Source organism: Oryzias latipes, chromosome 23, assembly GCF_053564925.1.
Source record: "Oryzias latipes strain Hd-rR chromosome 23, Olatipes_Hd-rR_3.1".
Taxonomy (NCBI): Eukaryota; Metazoa; Chordata; class Actinopteri; order Beloniformes; family Adrianichthyidae; genus Oryzias; species Oryzias latipes.
The window spans coordinates 13,005,691-13,028,817 of NC_136259.1; the positions used below are offsets into that span (position 1 = coordinate 13,005,691).

The following is a 23,127-nucleotide window of genomic DNA, read 5'->3' on the forward strand; positions in this document are numbered from 1 at the left end:
AGTCTGCAGTCATTGCTGGGGTGTAACAATTGATTAATCGATGAATCGATTTATATTCCTACGATCCAACCAAATCAATCTGTCTAAGGGAAGTTATTAATTGAATCAACTTTAACCCAAATGAAATCATTTCAAAATAAAAAAAAAATGGATTAGATGGAAAGATGTCCTGGATCCATTTTAGGTCAGTGAATGGAATCATTTAGAATGAACCGAAATCGACTATGAATCGGATCGTCAACCACTAATTATGATATGAATCGTTAGTCATTAGGGACTCAAAGATGCAGGTGAGCTGACGGAGGGCAGAAACCGCAGTGCTGAGAGGAAATAAGGCTGAAGATGGAAGAATTTCCAACACAAAATCATAAAAAAATATTTTATTTTTTCTTTAAAAAACATTACATGCAACAGTAACACAGAGGCAGCTTTGAAGCTCTACAAGAAAAAAAGAAGACAAAACTTCCACAAATAAAAATAGTTTTCTATCAGCTTATAAGAAGTTATGAAATTCTGCCTGAAATTAAGATTTTAACTACTACAGATAGGAGCAGTTCATATATTTTCACCAGCTGCTTTTAAGTATTAGCATGAGTTTAAGGGCTTGCAGGAAATGTTCACGTTTGTGTAGTGCTGCGTTCACGCCAAACGCGATTCACGCTGTGGCCGACCTCTGATCACGTTTGTTTGTTGACTCAACATAAAACTGGATGCCCCTGACACGCAAACCGCCTTTGGTGTAAACGCAGCTTAAGAAGCAGAATCCCACGCTGTGGTGCTAAACGTCTATGTCTGTCGTAACCACTGTGACATCCTTGGGAAGCGGCAGAGAGGCTGTCGTCATGGGGATGCAATCAAGGACATGGAAACTGTTCTGAGGATTACACCTGATGGCCAAGAGGAAGATGAACAACAAAAAAGGTCACACCATCAGCGACAAACCCCTGTGACCTGCCCAGAGCGCCAAAAAGAGATTGTAAAAAGCAGCTATCTGCTGATGTCATCTTCTGTGCCGGCGTGTTTTCTCACATGACCGGTCAGATGCTCTCTTCTGCTGAAACTCTGGAAGCAGACGTGGCAGGAGAAGGGCTTTTCCCCCGTGTGGATGATGGTGTGCCGGTTGAGATGAGAGCGTCTGGTGAAAGTTTTGCCGCAGACGCTACAGGGAAACGGCCTCGCTCCGGAGTGCGTTCTCATGTGGCTCCGGAGGTAGGAGCTGTGGCTGAAACTTTTGTGGCACTGGATGCAGAAGAAAGGCCTCTCTCCGGTGTGGATTGTGATGTGGCGCCTCAAACTCTTCGCAGTGGTCAAACTTTTTCCACACAGTTTGCAGAAAAACGTTTTGGTTTTCTGCTTCTTCAATAGAATCCTCTTCTTGAAGGTTTTTCCAAAAATGTCGGCGTTTTCCGCCATCATCTCAAAGCGGGGATCACACGGACTTGTTAACATGTGAGGGCTGTCCTCCACTTTGATATTTCTTCCCAGTCTGTCGCTTCTGCTGTTTTGAGGTTCTATCTCTCCATCTGTGGTTGATGTTGATGCTTCCTGCTGGTCTTCTTCTTCTTGTTCTTCTTCTTCTTCTTCATCCTGACCATCAATAAAGCTCTGAGTCTGGAGCTGCTGATTGTTGAAATCTTCTTCTATGAGCTCATTTTCCTCATACAAAGGAGTCACCATCACAATATCATCCTCCTGCTTCAGACCAAGCTGATCTTCCTCCTGGCTGATGCTGATCTCATCCTCTTGCTCTTTAATCTGTGGAAGTTCTGCTTCCTCCTGGTCCTCACTGGACTTCCTCTCCTGGTTCCTCAGATAATACTGAGGGAGAGCTGCAGAAACAAAGAAACACAAGATCAACTTTTAAACCTGTGGAGGTATCTTTACCATCCAAATGTTATATTAGTGCCTCTCTGTCTAACTTCATAGTGAATTTCATCTTTCTGCCACTAGGGGGCAGCAGCACATCAGAAAAACATGTTTAACATGCAGAGAATAAATGTAAAAAAAAAACTGTTGCAAAACATAAGTAGAAACACCCAGAATGTACTGGAACATTTTTACATTTAATAAATACTTTGCTTTTTTATCTATAATATTGAACATAAACAGCACCCATATAAATGTCATTCTATTTTTACTCCAACATTGCATTGTTCTGAATGGGTGATGCCATTGGATGGGGGTGCTCAAAAGATAGCTCATTCCTATTTTAGTCAAATTTCCTTAAAGTTCCCCTCCGATCATCTATTTTCCAAGCGTTCTTTTAGTTTCTGCAGAGCGGATGAAGTTTCCAGCTCAGACGAGGAAAACAAAGACGTTCAAGGACCTATTTGTCTGAATGTGGATGATCAGCATGGAGTGGAGCATGGAGCCCGTCCAGTCTGTTTCTAACAAATACAATCTTTTTTAAACTGCATGTCTTCATCTGCTCCTGATTTACAACGATTTGAACAAAGAAATACAAATTTTATCTTAGTCTTATTTATATATATATATATGTCCTCCGTCATCAGAAAAATGCTACAAGAACAGGTTATAAAAACGGCATCATCAGAGTGGGTCTTTAAAGTGACTTAGCTTCAATGTTTTCTTTTGTAAAATTATTTAGATGAAGGTTCAATAATGAGCTAAGATCAACTTCATCTGTATGAAATACTTGGTGTGGCCTCTTCCCTCACTTGTTAGTTTTTAACTAATCGTAAATATACGAAGCAAACAATTAATTACTAAAAATGATTACATGTTAATCCATTATTCAGACTAGTCTCATAGCTAAACAAAGCTGCAACTTAAACTCTTTGTTCTTTGTGAGTACAGTCCGAGCACCAGCATCTTTGCAGAAGTAAAGAAGGTAAAATATTTGTTATGCCGGAGGTCACCTGAATTCCACCTTAAAGCAAAGGGAGGAGCCATATTCCTGATTTCCGGTTTATTGTCTGTAAGGACTTAGGTGAACAAACCTGTGGTTTGGGGCAGAATCTGCGGCTTCAACACGATGTCCAGCAGCCTTCGCTGGCGGCTTAGCTCCGCTTCGAACTGGACAATGGTTCCTTCAAAATGCGTGCAGATTTCTTCCGCAGCAGCGGTCAACCGCTCACTGATGAACTCTCTGAGAGACTGAAGTGAAGACATTTTCACTAACGGAAACCCACGCAAAGCTTTACAAAGACACCGCGGACTTTCGAAGAGAAGCTAACGCTGCTAGCACCTCTTTGTGTTTACTTCCCATAATGCATTGTGGCAAGCTCGCGCGTTGGCTGAGCGTCATACGTAGAAATAGAAACAATAGAGCTGGCGCTGAAATTATGGGTTATGTGAAACGATATAGTGCGGGACTGTCTAGTCCTCCGATGCTTGATGCAATTCGGACACCGTAGTCACTACTTTTTATAAATATATAAATATGACATATTTGATTTCACAAAGTGAAATTCTAATAGATGTCATTTACAACAACGGTATATGAATCCACTGTGTTCTAATGATGAAAACGTTGATGGTTTATTAAAAAAATGTTTTCAAACAGTTTTTTGCAACGCAATGCATTGTAGTCCATATTCACCAATCTAATGAGCAACAATGCACACTGGTTTCTGGCAGAGACTTCTGAGAAGTTTCTAGGGCACTAAATTTTGGAATAGGACAACACTACAAATTGGCAAACGCACTATAAAGTGCACTATGTAGTGAGTAATGAAGGAATTTGGTCACAGCCATGGTTACACAGGGATTCACATAGACAGCAAAAAACTGATTTTGAATTTTTTCAGGGAATCTCATTCGCTTGCTAAGGATTTAAGTTTTGGGAAAGCTCAATGGAGGGACGACTTTTGTTTTTTTTACATGGCACAGAATTCTCTGCAGGGGTATGTTGCATGAGGAGTAATTTTAAGGGGGACGTCTTGTACACTGATTGTTATACAAATGGTCACTTTATTTGTCTTATTGTGAGGATGAGTTGCTTTTTTGCACATTTTTGGTTTTGCACATCTTTTTACCTGCACTGTCTGTAAATAGCTTTTTATATTATAGCACCTAATTGTTTACATTTATGTTTCTTTTTTTGTTTTTTATATTATTCTTTCTTTCTCTTATGTTTACAATGCTGTCATTTGCTACGGTAACTAACACATTTCCCACATGTGGGATCAATAAAGTAATTCTGATTCTGATGTAGAAAAAGAGAATGTTTCTGCAGACATTTTAACACCACTAACTGACCACAAAGCTTTAACAATCAAAATAAAACTTTTTCCTGATGAAAATGGGTCCCAAAATATCTGTTATATCTACTGGACACTGAACAGCGCATTATTAAAACATGAACGTGTTCAATCGGTGATTAAGAGACTCATTCAACTTTACTGGGATAAAGCGCAACTGGAAAAGGCTTGCAGCTCGAACTGGGAACTCTTAAAATTTGAGGTTTCTAAATATTAGTGAAGACATGGCAGCATCCAGGCAAAATCTAAACGTAAGAAATTATCTTTGAAATCACCAAACTCTCAAGTTTAAAACCAGAGAGCCTAAATGAGGAGTTAATTTAAGATTAATTAAATGTGTAATTGAGTGGCCCTGCGACAGACTGGCGAACAGTCCAGAGTGTCCCCTGCCTTCGCCCACCAGTGGCCAGGATAGGCTCTGGCAGCCCCGTGACCCCAAAAGCAAAAGCATCAGGACTTTACCTAAACCTGAAGTTTGATTTTTAAACGGCCTCTGAGGAACAATATCATGATTTTAAATTAAGAGCTTGAAAGGATGTAAAATAGTAATTGCAAATGGTGCTCAGCCGCTCTCCAAGAGCAACCAATGGTTGTTTTCTAAATGCAGGCTGTAGCAGCGTTGCATGATGGGTATGTAAACAGAAAAGGAGCGCTAGCTGTGTTAGCTTCTCTGCAGAGGACGATGGAGTTTGATGTGAATACTAGAGCAGCTGCAGTGAAAATGTCTTCAGTTCAGTCTCTCCGAAAGTTTATCGGTGAGCGGTTAACCGCCGCTGCGGAAGAAATCTTCACTCACGTGGAGCAAACCATCTGTAAGCTGGAGGGGGAGGTGGAACGTCAGCGAAGACTGCTAGATGTCATGATGATGAAGTCACGTTTACAGCTGGGAAGCAGTACAGGTATGTCCGTATGGGGTAAGGAATCTGTCTGGGAGAAACATATACATGAAGACAAAGATGCTCAAATTAACTTGGCAAAAATATGAATTCAACATTTAGTTTTACATTGCTTTGAATAAGACTAACTTGTCTAGAATATGAAATTTTCCCCTTTTAACGAACAGTCCCAAATATGTCACGTGGTCACAGGCAGTGGCAGACTTAGCAGTTTGGGGTCACCGGGTGAACAATGAGATGGGGGCCCTCTGCAGCCGTTATATTGTTGTCTTGAAATCACATTTTTTGTTTGTTTGTTTTTTTTACATTATTATTACTTGGAAAAGATTACATTTATTAAATGCACTTGCATTTAATAAGTAGTAAAAACTTCTGAACTGATCCCAAAATGTTTATTCGCCTAAAGAAATTTTTGCCCGCAAACTCAGAATAAAAGCCACTCTTGAGCTTGAAAAGCACCCAGTCTCTCAATGCTGCTAGATGTACCTCGCCTTAGCCCAACAGTAGCTGGAAACTGCTTCGGCAGCACCGTGACCGAAACGGATATAGTGGGTCAAGAAAATGAATGGAAAATAATTAAATCAAGAAAGCTAACTTGGAGAAGAAGTAGGCTAACTGGCAGCCAACTATACCAATAGTTTGTTCTGAGTAATGTGAACTATAACTTTGAAACTTATAGATTATTAATGTACTCCGAGTCGCTCTGAGTGATAGTATCTATGGCAACCTACTGTCGCCATAGATACGATGACTCTGAGCAGCTTGGACCAATCACTGACGACTGGTTTCAACATAGCAATGCCCAAATCAGGAAGCTATTGCTGAGGGATTTGGCGCCATTTTGCAAGAGTGACGTCACACCTCGATTCGTCCATTGTTTTTACAGTCTATGGCTCCGAGAGAGCAGTTCCTTTATGTCACGGGACGAGTTACGACAGGCGGATGTGGTAAACAAAATAAAAAAAGTGGAAAGAATCAAAAGGACTGCGCAGTGGTGCAGTTGTTGGAGCTCTTGCCTCACAGCAAGAAGGCTCCTGGTTCAAGTCCCAGCTGGGGGACCCCTCTGTGTGGAGTTTGCATGTTCTCCTGTGCATGCGTGGGTTTTCTCTGGGAACTTCGGCTTTCTCCTTCTTTCCAAAAACATGCTTCATAGTAGGGTTGGGCGATGTCCCTTAAATTGGCCGTTGACGATGTTTGCTGTCAACCATCGGGATGGACGATGATATCGTCGTGGGGGGGGGGGCTATTTTTAATATTTCGGTCTTATATAATTGCTATTCTTTATTTTACTTTATTACTTTATGTATTTTTATTTCCCAACTAATGACTCATCCGCAGTATAAACTGAGGGAAGAAGAAGAAAAGAAAAGAAGTAGTCCGCTCCCGCACTTAATCAGTCAAGTGGACCGGCGGAGCGCGGACTGACAGCTTTGTGTTTGAGTGGAAGGGGGGGCTTTGTTACATGAGCGGTATGGAGATTTAGAACTGCGATCCGTTCCGCAGCTCTAGCAGCCAAGATGCAGTTTGCAGCACCACCCAAAGCTAATGTTGTTAGCCCGTGTTAGCATTCTGCTAATTCTGGCTTCTTTCCGGCTCCGTTTTTCAACAGAAAAAGCCATGACCACACGGATTAAAAATAAAACGATGAGCGAACAGGCGTTTCATAATAATCGTAACATTATTAAAAGCACGTTTAGAAGATCGTCTCGTATATTACCGAGCTAACATATCAATGAATAAAGCCGCTCGGCAACATTTTGTATTGAATTGTTACATTCAATAAAGTTTGAGAAAAAAATAGCCGCTCGGCGGAACTGATATCCGCTTCCGCTTTTTCAAACCCTACTGCGCACGTGCGAATGATTTATTCCGACCGAAAGTGTGACCAATGTGAACGTTTTTTATATTCTGAAAACATTTTTCTGGAACCATGTACACGGTTGGATTATAATCCGACCATTGATCCGGTCAAGATATTTTTCACATGTGACCGCGGCTTATGGTGTCGACTCGCAGCGTGGCGGGGGCGTGGCATCACGATGGTGTCTCTCCATCGGCACAACCCTACTTCATAGGTTAATTGGTTCATCTAAATTGTCCCAAGGTGTGAATGTGAGAGTGAAACAGACTGGCGACCTGTCCAGGGTGCCCCCTGCTTTCACCCATAAGTGGCTGGGATAGGCTCTGGCAGCCCCGAAAGGGAACAAACGGAAGAAGAGGAATGAATGAAAGAATCAAAGTTTGTGTACGGCATGCATTTTTCCTGACCGCGGCCCTCGGACTGCAGACTGCCATTTTGTGACCCCTGGTTCTCACAGTCAGCTGTTGACGCCCGTCACAGACTAAATACTGCCGGAGATTGCTGTATTATTATTTTTATTCCATTTTCAGCTGAGCTATAGTACAGGGCTCCAGACTAACTTTTTTCACTAGGAGCACTGTGGCCCCTAAATGAAAATTTTAGGGGCACAACCAGAAAATTTAGGGGCGCATACCGTAAATCAACATGCTAACCAAATCTACTGATTTCCACTGTATTACTAATAATACAGTGATGCAACAAGGTAAACTGACAGCACCATCGCTGTCATGACAGTACAAATAGTAAAAAAAATACCATACATTTAAGTGCAGCCAAGATGCACAATAAGCGTGTTTGAGATCACCCAGGTGGCTGAGCAGATCACCTGGTGTGTGATGTGATCTTTTTGCTCCAACATCACCTGTCAATCATCACAAAAATATCACGAGAAAGGGGCGGGAGCAAGGCCCAACCTAAGCTAACACAGCTGGATATTTAGTAATGTGCTGACTGAAAGCTGCCCTGATGACTACAAAACAATGCATTATGGGACATGTGTCCTGATGGGTTTTTGTAGTTGAGTGATCAATTAAAATAGTTTAAAATACGAATTGATTAAAAAAAGGCTACATACATTACAAAACAATCAAATCAATATAAAATATATAATAACACAGATCATACTAAGGGGAAGAGGCATATTAAAACTTAATTGAATGTTAAGGACAACTCCAACTTCTTGTTCTCACTCAGTCTCGCAGCAGATTTGCTCCCCCCCCCCCCCCCCACCACCACCTCAAACACGTCTATCGTTGCATTTTCCACACGTGATTTAAGTGCGTCTAAGACTAAATCTTGTTGTTGCTCGCACGTGTTTAATGTTCAAGCTCCGTTAGCTGTCACGGATGTAGGTCTGTCTCCTCAGCTGACCATCTCCCGCGGGAGCGGTGTGCTGCAGTGACAGCCGTGCCGCCGCGCGCCAAACCGTCACCATAACCGTAACCCTCCTCCGGCTCCGTGCGGCCCAGAGAAAAGTTCAGCACGGACTGCATGTATTTAGAAAATTACGATCGAATAGATACGTTCTAAAAAGGAAATTAAGAAACTCCTTAATGTGGTCCGGGGAAGGGGCTGTCAGGTGTCCTGCCTTACATGTTCTCCTGCTTTCAAGCCCAGTCAATGTCAAGCCCCCAATAGTCATTTACCCCACTGTTATTGGTTGCTTTGTCAGCCCCGCGCACGACAATGAAAAGGTGTACACTAGCCGCAGGTCGGAAGAACGAATCAATAGTTCGCTTGCTCATAGCTTAGACGCACGCACATATCAGGTTGTGATGATATTTCCACAGATGTTTACGCGCAATCGATTATCTCTAGGCCCCTCCCCCGAGTGTGTGCTCGCGTCTCATGAGTATGTGTGCGAGTGTGTGTGTGTTTGCGTGCGTGTGCGCTCACGTCTCATTGATCATGTCATTGCTCATTTCATTGATCATTGACGTTCCTTTTCCACGTTTAATGTATAAAAAAATACGGAGGGTGGGGGAGGCAAATTTACTGGTCGCACATGTGCGACTGGATGTAAAATTCAGTCGCACACTCTCAAATTTTGGTCGCAAAATGCGACTATCTGGTCGCAGTCTGGAGCCCTGTAGTAACAAGATAATTTCCCCATTATGAGATCATTAACATTCCAAAAGGTTCTATTTTATTTTAATAAATGAACTTCAATACACATGACCAAATTTGAACGATTGATGTTTTGGGACTTTATGCGTTATCCTGTGATCCGTGATGTATTTTTGAGAGTGAGTGAGTGGCTTTCAAAACAAAGAAAAATCGTATTCAGCAACAGACATGTTAAACATAAAACTAAATGTAGTATTCATATTTTTTTCTGCAAAACATTAATTTAGGCACGACTTTGTTGTTATGAACATGTTTCTCATTGACAGATTCCATATCCCATACTTTGAATTTAACGCAAGTAACCTGCATAAATTCTACAGCTATATTTATTATAGGGTCGCAGAGGGGTGTAACCGCAGAGTTTCACTGAATTATTTTGCTCCCAAAAGGTTTGAATTATGATTGTTCTGTTAAGGTTACATTCAATAGTTGTTGTTTTTTTTAATGTATTTTCTTTTTCTAATTTGCAATTTTTTTTATTTTTAGTTAAAGTGTAACATTTGTCATTTGTTGTCTAAAACTAGAATAAATTGCAGGAGGAGGAACTCATAATTTTTCTTTTTTACTAAAGTGATTTAAATACTTGTTTAAAAGAAGTCCTGGAGAACTGAGCTGTTTGTCTAAACAAACACTGCTGTAGTGCAATAAAACACAAGAACACACCAAATGAAGATTAAAAAAATATGAATATATAAACAAACAAAAAAACTAAAGGTATGGAATTAAAATGCTCTCATTTTTATACATCACAGAGTAAGGAAGCATAAATAAAACATGAATAAACAAAAACAAAAAAAAGATAAATAAAAATGCTCAGAATGAACTATGCAAAAACCAAGTAAGAAATATGTATAAACCATGCAAAGAACATGAAAATGTGCGTAATTATTGCGCTGCTTACATGCATTAATTAGTGATTCATGCATCAATTACGTAATTTGAACGTCAGCCAAAACCCTCTACGGACATCTGCGCACATCGACGAATGACGAACGCAACAACCACTTATGGATTACATATATTATGCATCACGAAAACCAGAAATTTAATTCATGGAAAATGTGCAAAATGTAGTGGCTGTGTGACACAGCCTTTAGCACAAGATCCATCTTGAACATAAAATTAGGGCTGGGTTGATTAAAATTGATCTGAATCGATCCAAGCTAAATAGATCAATAATTGATCCATTAAAGTAACAGATTGATCTTTTATGCACTTTCTTTTCCAGTGACCTAACAAATAACCGAAGTCCGTTAGCTTGTTGCTAGTGTACAATGGAATTTCCCATAGGACGGCTAATGCTAACGCCCATTCAACCTACAGTCAGGACCATAAATATTTAGACAGATACACATTTTTTCTAATTTAGTTTCTGTACATTGCCACAGTGACTTTTAAATAAAAATATACATTGCTGACTAAATGAACAGCTTTACATCTATACTCACAGACTTGAATTTTCCAAGCTCTTTTAAGGAAACATTTTTTAAAGAAACCCATTTGTGGTCTAAAGCAGTTTTTGCTTAAATCTTGTAATGCTATGGCGCAAGCTCCTCCTAGTGACCAAACTGAAACACCCTCTAGGGCTGCATTTACACTGCAGGTCTTGATGCCCAAATCTGATTTTCTGACTATATCCGATTTTTTTGATGGCCCGCTTACATCATCTTTTAAAAGTGACCCGTAACCGATTTTTGCATTTACACTATACAATGCTGAAACTATCAAACGTAGAACTTCTGAGGACTACGTGACGTAGCAGCATTTCTGCCTTCCGCGGACCTGAGCACTGACCGCATGGACTTAAAAAATGATGAGCGAGTAGGCCCTTAATAATAATCATAACAGTAATAAAAGCACATTTAGAAGATGCGTGTTGGTCCAAACGGCAAACGTTTAGTATGGCGAAACCCTCCCCTTCTTGCGTTTCTTTTGTGTGCCTTGGGCGCTCCTGGATGAGGCAGGAGAGGGGATGCGCGGGAGAGGAAAAAGGGGGGCTGCTCGGCCGGCTTATGTGCTCTCTCTGAGTTTTGAACGAGGAAGTGTTTGCAGACGTTGTGCTTTACTAACAGTTTGATCCAAGCAAAGAAATAAACGGCTTCTAGCCTGTTCCAGAGCAACGGTGTCCCGCTTGATTAGTTACCGTTTGCGTTCCGACCGGGACCGGATCGGAAATAACAGTGGTTTCCGACTACGGTCTGAAGCCTGAGGCTGAAAGGTAACAGCTGATGGGGCTCCAGCTGTCCTCGAACAGCAAAATCAGCGCACAAAAGCACCTTAATAAGTCATGTGATCTCAGTTGGTGGTGTCCTGAGTTGACGTCACAGGACACGACTTGCATTTACTGGGGAATATCCGATTTGTCTGCTTACATGGCACACGCAAACGCACGTATCCGATTCGTATCTGATTTATTTCCACATATGAATGAGGCCTGAATCTGATCTGAGACATTCAGAATCCATGAGCTTTTGTCCTGCTTACACGTTCACCGGTCATATCCGATCTGTGCCACATGAGAGGAAAAAATCAGAATCGGGTCACTTGAACCATGCAGTGTAAATGCGGCCTAGGAGAGGCAGAACATTTTTGTAGTATGAGCCATTTTAGAGCTTTTACAATGTTAAAGATCGGAACACTTTTGTTGTAGCTACATTTATGGTGTTAAAAATCTCATGGTTTATTATTTCACTAATACATTTTGCAGTATGTGAACTATAAGATTAATACATATACAGTATTTTCACGACCATAGGGCGCACCGGATGTTAGGGCGCGGTCTCAGTCACGGAGGATTTTTCCGTCTTTGACACATAGAAAAGGCATAGAAAAGGCGCACCGGGTGTTAAGGCGCGCGCACGTTAACGCCCCGTTCAGACCCTCAGCGCTTCTAGAATGGGTTAATAAAACATCCAGTCTCTGATTTTTTTAGAGGAAACATTTTTATCTTGTTACTGTTCTCCCTAACTGATCACAAACTGAATGGTCGCTCACTTGCAGCGCTCCCTTCCTCTGTACAAGCGCTAAACACACGGCACACACACAGACGCTGCGTGTGCCGTCTCCTCTCTTCCTTTATATAGGCTAGAAAACGGAGCTGCTTCCAGCACACACACAGAGACACACACACAGACTTGCGGGTCTCCTTTCTTCATTTGCCTGGCGAAAACCTGCTCCGTTCAGCAGACACACACACACACACACACACACACATACTGGTATTGGTGGATTAAAAGGACAGTTTTTTCAAACACGTTTGTTACTACATTATGGGGACACCCCTTTCTGCTTGATTTCTAAGGACAAACAGTATCTCAAAAAATCTATTTGTGGCGGTACTTCACATAACCCAGTTCAAAATTTGAAAAAAGTTATTACAACAAGAAATAATAATATATGACAAAACACAACATTACCAGGACACTTTAATGAGCTCCATTAGCCCCGCCTCTGACAAAAAGAGTATTTATGAGGTCCACAGTATACAAACACACAAACATGTCTAAAACGTGACTTCAAAGGACCCAACGACCTTGATGGGTCCTCCCACCCAAAAATCCTTTTATTGAACTTTTATACTGTGTAGTTCACTGTAATCATTGTTTTTATAAACATAAAAAAGTACATTTAAATGCTTATGACAGTTCTATTTGTGAAATGAAAAGCAAATACAGCAAAAATGTTGAAAAAAACTTAGTCTTGTCAAAAAGGTGACAAGAATATGCAGTTTTAAATGGAAAAACATTCAAAAATCTAGTGCTTATTTATTGTTAATGTTCTGTCTAATGTAAAAGATAGTTTTCAGAAAAAAACTACATAGCCATAAGTCCTTACTTCAAAATTATATTCTTTCTAATGTAAAGGCAAATAAAGAAATAACCTTTTGACAACTGAACAAAAAAACAAAATTTAAGCCTTAACTGCTTATTCATACTTCTATATACTATATATCAAAAATCTTCATTTAGCAAACATTTGAATGTGAGCCCCACATGGCTTACCTTTGGGCTGAATTGTTGAGCCCCAGGTGGGTTTGTTCACAGGTTCCACAGTGGCCCCATCTGTGTTTGCCCACACTAGCTTGAATGGGCACTGAGTAATCTGGCTCGCTAGACAGTGTAGCTCGCTAACTCGCTACACTATCCGTAAGGCAGGTTGTTGGCACACAATGCTTTCCACAGAGCAGCTAGTTAGCGTTGGGAACTCAGACCACTGAGTTTCCTTCTAAGCCAGTGTGTGCAAACACAGATGGGGTCACCACGGAACTCGTGGACAAACCCACCCGGGGCCCAGATATTCAGCCCAAAGGTAAACCATATGGGCCATATGGAAATGTTCGCTGGGTTACTTTTTGTTTTTCATGGTAATACCACGATTTCTCACAAAGTCTCTGATGTTCTGTAGGGTACGGTTGTCAAGAACAGGATTCTCTGCCTTTTTGCACTGCCCACATTCTATCATGGAAGCAAGTTTTCCCTTCATTATATGGTCCTTGAAGTGTCTCATGACAGCGTTTACTTCCTCTTTGGACCAGGGTCGTTTTATTTGCTTCATTCGTTTCTTTTCTTGCTCAGCAGCTAAAAAAGATAAAACACAGTTTGAAATTAGACACCCATTTTAGGAGATTTTTAGGCCCAATCTAAATTCTTCCCTTCTCCCCACATCATAAATGTAGCACTCCAAACAGACACTAATGAAACTAGTGTCTCAAAACTTGGACGTCACCATTAGTCGATAGTCAGCTTGCAATAGCGCAGCGCTTCCACTGCTCAAATATACATAACAGCGGTTGTCTAACTTCAAAAGGGTCATGCTACAACAAAGTCATTACTTTAATTTACATTTAAACTTCTGTGCTTCAGAGCGCACCCACATTAAGAAAAGTGCTTGCACAGCACAGCGGAACCCCTTCGCAAGGGAGGGGTCAGTTTCCCCCCACATGGAGGGTAGAAAATAAAAAAATATATTTCGGACACCACTTCAAAAGCCCCTTCAAATGGAGGGGTAAGGAGATGGGAAAAATTTGGATTAAGCCTTAGATACAAATCCCACTATATGTGGTTTTACAGTTACATCTTATGTGAACATTCTTAGTATTCCAATTATAGGTATAATTCCGTCAGTCTTAAAAGAGTGTAACGAGTGGAAAAAAAGAGATATTCAGTCACTTTCTAAATTAATTTTCTGTCAATTTGTGGATTAGTTGTCATCAATACTATTTGTACAAAAGGCATATCCTTACTCAGAATGATGAAGCAGTGTGAGGGGAGAAACATAAAAAAATACTATTAGTCTTTTGGACTTTGAATTATGTTTAATGTTGATCATAATTCAGTTTTACTTGTGTGCGCATGTGACTTATGTACGGGTGGCTGCACTTACCAGATTGTTTTTGTTTCTTTCCGTCAGGCTTCCTCCGCTTCCATTTTAATGCCTTAAGTTCCTTGTCCTTCTCATCTTTGTTTTGACTTTGTGCTGAAAAAGTAAAATAGTATTAATAAAAATACTTCCCAGTAAGCATTTATTTGTTGAAAGCATGTTTCTCATATTGTGATGCACAAAATGGATAGACAGATAGATAAGGGATTATTAAATACCTTAGGAAATTTAAATTTGGTCATCTGCTGACAATCATAAAAACATACACACATAAAAGGACATAAAAGCAATATGAGTGGTGGATTTAAGAATAAAAATACATTAAAAATACAGGAATAAATAAGTTAAATATCAATACATTAAATAGATTAAGAATTAATGATATAAAAATAATTAAACGCTTCTAAGAGGTTCAGCTAAAGAGTTGTATTGCAAGATGGCGCGAGGAACAAAAGAGTTCTTCAGTCTGTCCGTGGAGCAGCGCTGGGACAGCAGTCTGCTGCTGAATGTACTCCTCCTGCTGGTGAAGGCCTCATGTAGTGGATGTGAGGGATGCCTCATGATGGACCTGAAGACGGTCAGAGTTCAGCCACCTCCTCCACAGGAGCCAGCTTCAGCCCCACCACAGAGCTCTTGATGATTTTGTTGAGCCGGCAGATGTTCTTCTTGCTGGTGCTGCTCCAGCAAATAGCAGAATCGAGGAGAGCACTCGCCACCACAGACTGAGAAAACACCTGCAGCAGCTTTGTGCAGATATTGAACAAGCGCAGCCTCCGGAGAAAGTACAGCCTGGACTGATTCTTTTTGTAGAGCTGATCTGTGTTGGCGGTCCAGTCCAGCTTGTGGTCCAATACGACCGCCAAGTATTTGTAGGTTTGCACCCTCTCCAAGCTGTCTCCCTCTATGTGCAGCTGTTGAGGTGTTGCAGCTTTCCTCCTGAAGTCCAGAACCATTTCTTTGGTCTTCTGGAGGTTCAGCTGCAGCTGGTTTTTCCTGCACCCGCCCACAAAGTCCTCCACCAGCTGCCTGTACTCGCTGTCCTCTTCTCTTTTTATGTAGGCCACAACAGCTGTATCGTCTGAGAACTTCTGCAAGTCGCAGGTTGCGGTGTTGTAGTGGAAATCAGATGTATACAGCGTGAAGAGGAGAGGAGATGGCACTGTCCCCTGCAGTGCCCCCACGCTGCAGCGGAGGGTACTGGAGAACGATCCCCCCATGCAGACGTATTGCAGCCTGTTAGTGAGGTAGTCCATGATCCAAAAAACCAAGGGTGGTTGTACTGCCATCTTGGTTCATTTTTCCTGCAGTAGGTGAGGATGAATGGCGTTAAAGGCCCAGGAGAAATCAAAAACAGTTTTTTCACTGCACCACCTCCTTCCTCCAGGTGTGAGTAGGTATGGTGTAGCAGGTAGAGGACCGCATCCTCCACCCCCACTCTCTCCTGGTACGCAAACTGCAGTGGATCTTGGACATGCTGGACCTGTGACGTCAGCTGCTGCAGCACCAACCTCTCAAAGATCTTCATCACGTGTGAAGTCAGTGCTACAGGCCGGTAGTCTTTGTTCTCCTTTGGGTGCTTGACTTTGGGGAGTGGAACGATACATGAGTTCTTCCACAGAGATGGCACCTGTCCCAGGTCCAGGCTCAGGTTAAACAGATGCTGAAGAGGAGCCCCAAGCTCGTATACACACGTTTTCAGGAGTCTGGGACACACTGTCTGGACCCAGGGCTTTCCTCATGTTCAGTCTCTGCAGTTCCCTCTGCACAGGATGATCTGTGATGTGGTGGGAAACACATTCTGCAGGTGGAAGGCATGGATCACATGGCGAGGACACTGGAAGAGATGGATCATGGTTGATGGAGGAAGGAGCAGTCTGAGGAGCTGGCCCTCCTCTGGCTAAGGGATGAGGACAGGCAGTGAGAAGGGCACGGTGATGGGTGTGGTGCAAGACAGGGCTGGTGTTGGAATTGGGTGTGGGGGGGGGGTGTGAAATCTATTAAAATAGGTATTCCATACATTGGCTTTTTCAGCACTTCCCCCAACTACTGTGTTCTGTTGCAGCCTGTAATGGTTTTCATTCATCGCCACACCTCCCTGATGTTATTGTTCTCCAGTTTCTTCTCCACTCTGTCCTTATAGGTGTTTTTTTGCATCTTTCAGGCAGCTCCTCGGGTCTATCTGGACCCTTTTAATTTCCTCCTGATCCTTTTTGAGGAATGCTCTTTTTATTTAAAACCACTTTCACTGTCCTTGTTATCCAGGGTTTGTTATTTGCATAACAATGGACAGTTTTGTGAGCACAACAGTCTACATGCAGAAGTTCATATAGTCTGTTATACATTGGGATGCTCCTTCGATGTCACTCCATTCGGGTCCAGCAGGGCGCTCCAGTCTGTGCATCCAAAGCAGTCTCTGAGTTCCCCCTCAGCCTCAGGTGTCCACCTCCTCACGCTCTTTGTTGCTGCAGGCTGCCTCTTCACTAAAGGCGTGTATGTGGGCTGTAAGGAAATCAGATTTTGGTCTGATTTGCCGAGGGCAGGGAGGGGCGTGGCCTGATAGGCATCTTTGATGTTGACATAAAACAAATCGATTGTCCTGTCGCTGCGAGTGGGACAGTTCACGCACTGATGCATCGTTGATGGTGGGGCATCCAGGGAGACGTGATTGAAGTCCCCTGAGACGACCACGAGAGCCTGTGGGTGCCTCGTTTGCAGCTCTGAAACCGTTTGGACCACTACCTCAATGGCTGTCTTTGCGCGCTCTGGGCGGGATGTAAACACAGACGGCAAGGACGTTCGTAAACTCCCGAGGTAGATAATACGGCCGGATGCCAACTGCTAAAAGCTCACAGTCTCTGCAGCATATGGTCTTTTGTACAGTGAAATGGTCCAGGATTGCACCACGTATTGTTTATAAACAAATGTTATGTTATGTGACTAAACAATTAATGTACCCTTTAAATCCTGAGTTTGATTTCCAAGATTAAAACCTGAACTCATAATTTACACAGACATAAAATCACTGTGTGCTATTTCTAAAGATAAAGTTGGGCTGAGGGCATTGTCCCCACCGATCCCTCAGCCATATCTGACGGAACTCTTTCAAATACATAGTTGGAGAGTTAGATAAGCTAATTCCTCTATAACAGTCCTGGTAAATCGCATGTCTGTCCTGGGATAGGATCTCGCCCTCACGTGGGCATTCCTGAAGTTTCTGCTTTTTTTTTCCTGAATCAGATTTTTTTTACATTTTTTTAGGAGTTTTTCCTTACCAGGAATGACTGTCTAAGGACAGGGATGACCAAATGTATTCAGTCTTTAGTTTGTAGATATTGTTTATATGTTATGAAAAACCTTGTGCCTCTTTATAATTACTTGCATTCAGCCCAATGAGGCAAATCTTTTGTGGTATAAATAAAATTGAATTTAATTTAACGAACAGGTGTCCACATCCTCTCACTTCCCAGAGACTCTGTGATGACGTTTATTAGTCATGTGGTTTCATGAACAGAACAATTTCAAGAAAAATCATTTTGTGCTTACCAGCCTTTGGATTTGAGAGATTTTCTTCAACCTCGCCCTCTTCAACAGTGGCGTTGGTCTCTTCAACGGCGACGTCGGCCTCTTCAACGGCGGCGTCGGCCTCTTCAACGGCGGCGTCGGCCTCTGTGTCGCTGTCGCTCTCTCCACTTGACTCTGTCAACTCTAGCTTATCTAGTAAAATTAAATTGTGTTAAGATATAGTTCAGTTCAAGTTCTGGAAAGGTCCAACTCTTAGCTTAAATGCAACTTCACCTTCGATTTCAATCTCTTCCAGTGTTTTGCCTTGTAGGTTTTTAAGAGACCCTTTCTCCATGGCAATGAGTAGTTTAGATATCTTAGCCAGCTGTGTAGTAGCCTCTGGAAGTCTATAATATTCACGATGAACGCGAATATCGTGACCAAGAAAGTTGGCAACTTGATCCAACTCGTGATTCTTGAGATTCAGGATCTGAGACAAAGTTGCAACATGTTTGCGCAACTGAGTCGACCTGAGGAGCTCTGGGTTTTTAGCCCCACATTCTGCTGCATAAAGCCTTAAACAGTCCTGTCCTCTGTAAGGAGTCAGACATTTAGGCCTGGCAAAAAGAAAGGGGTTTTCTGCCAGTACACCACAGTCTGCTCTCTTCTCAGTCAGCCGTGTTATTGCACTCACCATGTCCGGTGAAAGTAACACTGCAACCTTTCGACCACGTTTACCCCTCAATTCCACGCGACTGAAGTGTTGACAAAGGTGACGTTCAAATTTTGTAAGTCCAAATGCAATATCCTTGTGGAGGGCACTTGAGTCTCTCCCCTGAAAGCCACATAATGTCATCTTTGAAACTTCTCCCCCTCGTCTTCTGTTGAACAGTATTACTTTTGCCATGGTGACTTTGCAAAGTTCACTGTATGATTTGGGTGAACTATGCTCCTCCAAGTCCTTCAGTGCTTCGTCAGTAATCTTCTCCAGATGTCTATGAAGACATTGAACATCTTCTGTGAAGGGAAGAGTGGAAGGCTTGTTAAAGTGACGCTCGTTTAGTGTTGACAGTGCAGTATGGGAAATGAATTCAGACCACTTTGTAGAAAAGAGGGTTTTGAAACTTTGGGTCGACTTGATCAGTGTACTGTCTTGAGCCATAAGTGCTCGACAATGTAAAATGTCATTAACTTTCTGCAATGAGTGGCCCAACTTCAGGGCAAGGCTTGGAGTAGAGTAGCAGTTCTTTTCTCCATCATAGCCAGACACTTTCTTGACAGCTGTAATAACCACATCAAAATTTGCAGGCCTGACAGCATCCTCAAAGGTGTTAATTGAAAATTCTTTCCGAAGTACAAGCAGAAGTCTTCCACATTCTCTGAGTTTCTGACGAATGTAGTCAAATTTGGTGGGATCTTGTCCATGTTTGTTAAAGAGTGACTGGGCAAGCTGGAGAATAGAGAAGTCACTTCGCACAGTGGATGTTATGTCATCATCTTTCATGACAGCTAATATTTTCCAAACACCTGGGGAAACTTGCTGACAAAGAGCTGACTCATTCATAGAGGCCAAAGACAAGACTCTTTTGTCATGTCCCTCTGAAGTGGCTTTTCCTGGTTTGGAAGAACATTTCCGAACATGTCTCCACAGATCTCTTCTGAGATATAATGCCTGACAGTAAATGCAGTGAATATAGTCTTTTTCTTTGTAGTTTTTCTTTGATGTGCGTTTTGGTTTTAATGTTCCTATGCCACTTGCTAAGACCTCTGAGTTATGGTCATAGTTTCCCTTGTTGCGCAGCTTAGCAAGCATTTCCAAGCGCTTTTTGGACTTCTTGGGAAGACTTAAAACTTGGGCAACATCAGCATATTTTTTCTCATGCCTTTTCAAATGGCGTGTAAACTTTGTCTGTAGCTTTCCACAAATATAGCAGTAGTTTCTGTTTCTGAGTAAGAGGGATGACTTGGGTAAATCTTCAGGCCGAGCATTATAGCTATCAGTCATGCATTCATTGCGAGCATTTCTTTCATTTGAAGTCGCATCAGATTTTTCAAATCGTCTTTTTCTGAGTTCATCTTGAGATAATGACCCTGCAGCTTCAGAAGAACTCAGTCTTTCTCCCTCTACAGAATCTTCTTGGTGAAATCTTTTCTTTTTGGAAGCAGACTGACTGGTTGAAACCTCCGAGATCTGTACTCGTTTGCGATTTATGCTTAAAATCTCTGATTTATTGACAAATGAGCTGTCTGAATCAGCTGTGGAATCAGGCACGTATTCCTCTTCTGATGAACCCACCTCACTTGAGCTTTGTTCATTTAAAACCTGCCCACAATTAAAAACAAAAAGTAAACTTTATGGATTTGGAAGACATTTCACTGAAAAGAACAAATAAAAACGTACCAGTGATTGAGGTTCTGAGATGTCCACCATGTGAATATTGTAACACCTTTTGTGCCAGGTCTGGTTGCAAACTACACAGAAAATTAAAAGTACATAAAATGAATACAGTTAATTTGCACTTGTAAAAGCTCAAAAAGATATACCATAGCAATAGATGTTTTTATGATGCCCCAATAGAATCACATTCAAACCAGAAATGTACATATCTTTACATTGTTAAGCAAAAAATTACCTTCACATCTCACACCACTCCATTTCAGAGGAGTAAAAGGTCCTCCACATATGACACATTTCTCCAAAGGTGACATTTCGTCAGCGACTAAATCATGATCACAGTCCTGTAGACAAAAACCAACAGCATTTGTGTGATGTCACAGCACTGGGGAGAGCAAAGCTACACAATTGTTCAAAAAAATTCAAAAAGCCAGACACAGAAGTGTTTGAGAAACTTGTTTGATATTAAAAAGATAAAATCAACACCTCAAAACACAAAAGGTTTTTTTTTTTGGATAAATGCAAGTGTTTTCAAAATGGTGTTACCTATAAGTTCATTTCTTTATAAAAAAAATCCAATTTGTGCAATTCTGTGGTTAATGGAAATGAAGCTACTAAAACATTGCCAAAGTCATGTTATTTTACCAACTTTTGACAAAAGAACATCTATGGCGTGACATGTCTTAGTATTTCATGAAAGGAAAAAAATTCAATTTAACGCTGAACAAAGAGTCTCAATGTCTATACTTTCCAATTAGGTATTTCTCAATACTAATTCAGCAAAAAAAACATGCAGTTTTCCATTAATGTGGCTAAGCTAAGTGGTCGCACTACGGTGACCCAATATGACGCGCTGGCCGTCTTCATCATGCATGGGCCGTGAAAACACATCACTCAGAGGGACCAAAGCATAACTGAGTGGAAACAATGCCCAGAATTTACTGGCCGTAATTCAGTAAATCCAGTGATCCATGTACCTTCATACTACTCAATATTTAAATGCCTAAATGTTTCTACAATTACTAAATAGGTATTTAAACTGAAATTTACCTGCGGTGTGTCGTCTGCATAGGACCCGGAAGTGGGTGGATTCTCTTCTGCTGATTGACTTGGCTTTTCTTTGGATTTCTGAGATGAAAGGATGGAGGCTGAATTAGATTCTTTGCTTAAACACTGAGCACATAGTCCTGCTAAAACCTGGACCTGTCCAGTTGAGTATTACACAGGACATGTGTGTAAGAGTGATCATTAGGACAACTTCACTTTCAGTATACTAGTTTTAACACTATGTCCTGCTAATGTCAGAACCTGTCCAGTTGAGTATTACACAGGACACGTGTGTATGAGCGCTTAATGGGACAACCTGCTTTGTCCTGTTCATTCTTCTAAAGGAATTTGTATCAAATACAGGCATCCTTTACTGTAGATGTTACCAGTGATCCATGTACCTTCATACTACTCAATATTAACATGCCTAAATGTTTCTACAATTACTAAATAGGTATTTAAACTGAAATTTACCTGCGGTGTGTCGTCTGGATAGGACCCGGAAGTGGGTGGATTCTCTTCTGCTGATTGACTTGGCTTTTCTTTGGATTTCTGAGATGAAAGGATGGAGGCTGAATTAGATTCTTTGCTTAAACACTGAGCAAATAGTCCTGCTAAAACCTGGACCTGTCCAGTTGAGTATTACACAGGACATGTGTGTAAGAGTGATCATTAGGACAACTTCAATTCCAGTATACTAGTTTTAACACTATGTCCTGCTAATGTCAGAACCTGTCCAGTTGAGTATTACACAGGACACGTGTGTATGAGCGCTTAATGGGACAACCTGCTTTGTCCTGTTCATGCTTCTAAAGGAATTTGTATCAAATACAGGCATCCTTTACTGTAGATGTTACCAGTGATCCATGTACCTTCATACTACTCAATATTAACATGCTTAAATGTTTCTACAATTACTAAATAGGTATTTAAACTGAAATTTACCTGCGGTGTGTCGTCTGGATAGGACCCGGAAGTGGGTGGATTCTCTTCTGCTGATTGACTTGGCTTTTCTTTGGATTTCTGAGATGAAAGGATGGAGGCTGAATTAGATTCTTTGCTTAAACACTGAGCACAGTCCTGCTAAAACCTGGACCTGTCCAGTTGAGTATTACACAGGACATGTGTGTAAGAGTGATCATTAGGACAACTTCACTTCCAGTATACTAGTTTTAACACTATGTCCTGCTAATGTCAGAACCTGTCCAGTTGAGTATTACACAGGACACGTGTGTATGAGCGCTTAATGGGACAACCTGCTTTGTCCTGTTCATGCTTCTAAAGGAATTTGTATCAAATACAGGCATCCTTTACTGTAGATGTTACCAGTGATCCATGTACCTTCATACTACTCAATATTTAAATGCCTAAATGTTTCTACAATTACTAAATAGGTATTTAAACTGAAATTTACCTGCGGTGTGTCGTCTGGATAGGACCCGGAAGTGGGTGGATTCTCTTCTGCTGATTGACTTGGCTTTTCTTTGGATTTCTGAGATGAAAGGATGGAGGCTGAATTAGATTCTTTGCTTAAACACTGAGCACATAGTCCTGCTAAAACCTGGACCTGTCCAGTTGAGTATTACACAGGACATGTGTGTAAGAGTGATCATTAAGACAACTTCAATTCCAGTATACTAGTTTTAACACTATGTCCTGCTAATGTCAGAACCTGTCCAGTTGAGTATTACACAGGAC

General features: G+C 41.4%; 3 protein-coding genes across 4 annotated transcripts in view; 1 reads left to right on the plus strand and 2 right to left on the minus strand.

Moving 5' to 3' along the window:
- Positions 1 to 365: 365 nt before the first annotated feature.
- LOC101160702 (uncharacterized) lies at positions 366 to 4,534 on the minus strand. The gene is made up of 2 exons (XM_004083105.5): positions 2,961 to 4,534; positions 366 to 1,829 (listed from the first exon to the last, which is right to left on the minus strand). The coding sequence occupies exons 1-2, from the start codon at positions 3,130 to 3,132 to the stop codon at positions 988 to 990; spliced, it is 1,014 nt and encodes a 337-aa protein (XP_004083153.1). The 5' UTR covers positions 3,133 to 4,534; the 3' UTR covers positions 366 to 987.
- Positions 4,535 to 4,784: 250 nt separating this feature from the next.
- The window catches only part of LOC111946917 (uncharacterized), a 47,892-nt gene continuing 29,549 nt past the window's right edge, over positions 4,785 to 23,127 (plus strand). Inside the window, exon 1 of the mRNA XM_023952268.2 lies at positions 4,785 to 5,122. Coding sequence (XP_023808036.1) covers positions 4,825 to 5,122 — 298 coding nt within the window. The 5' untranslated portion in view covers positions 4,785 to 4,824. The remainder of the gene's footprint in view (positions 5,123 to 23,127) is intronic.
- On the minus strand, positions 12,515 to 21,518 carry LOC144989527 (uncharacterized). 2 transcript variants are annotated; one of them, XM_078942141.1, is made up of 8 exons: positions 21,433 to 21,518; positions 20,621 to 20,726; positions 20,389 to 20,459; positions 20,284 to 20,310; positions 18,282 to 19,004; positions 18,030 to 18,200; positions 14,490 to 14,582; positions 12,515 to 13,684 (listed from the first exon to the last, which is right to left on the minus strand). In XM_078942141.1, the coding sequence occupies exons 5-8, from the start codon at positions 18,892 to 18,894 to the stop codon at positions 13,452 to 13,454; spliced, it is 1,110 nt and encodes a 369-aa protein (XP_078798267.1). In that variant the 5' UTR covers positions 18,895 to 19,004; positions 20,284 to 20,310; positions 20,389 to 20,459; positions 20,621 to 20,726; positions 21,433 to 21,518; the 3' UTR covers positions 12,515 to 13,451. The 2 variants fall into 2 exon arrangements, with proteins under 2 accessions (XP_078798267.1, XP_078798266.1); XM_078942140.1 differs by lacking the exon at positions 20,284 to 20,310.

What these genes read in the sequence shown, in the direction of transcription:
- LOC101160702 (XM_004083105.5), bottom strand. Translation starts at nt 3,132, where the DNA reads ATGTCTTCACTTCAGTCTCTCAGAGAGTTCATCAGTGAGCGGTTGACC. An exon ending in GATTCTGCCCCAAACCACAG is followed by an intron (nt 1,830 to 2,960) that starts GTTTGTTCACCT and finishes TTGTTTCTGCAG; the next exon opens with CTCTCCCTCAGTATTATCTG.
- LOC144989527 (XM_078942140.1), bottom strand. Translation starts at nt 18,894, where the DNA reads ATGGCAAAAGTAATACTGTTCAACAGAAGACGAGGGGGAGAAGTTTCA. An exon ending in TCTCTCAAATCCAAAGGCTG is followed by an intron (nt 14,583 to 18,029) that starts GTAAGCACAAAA and finishes TTACTTTTTCAG; the next exon opens with CACAAAGTCAAAACAAAGAT. An exon ending in AAAGAAACAAAAACAATCTG is followed by an intron (nt 13,685 to 14,489) that starts GTAAGTGCAGCC and finishes TATCTTTTTTAG; the next exon opens with CTGCTGAGCAAGAAAAGAAA.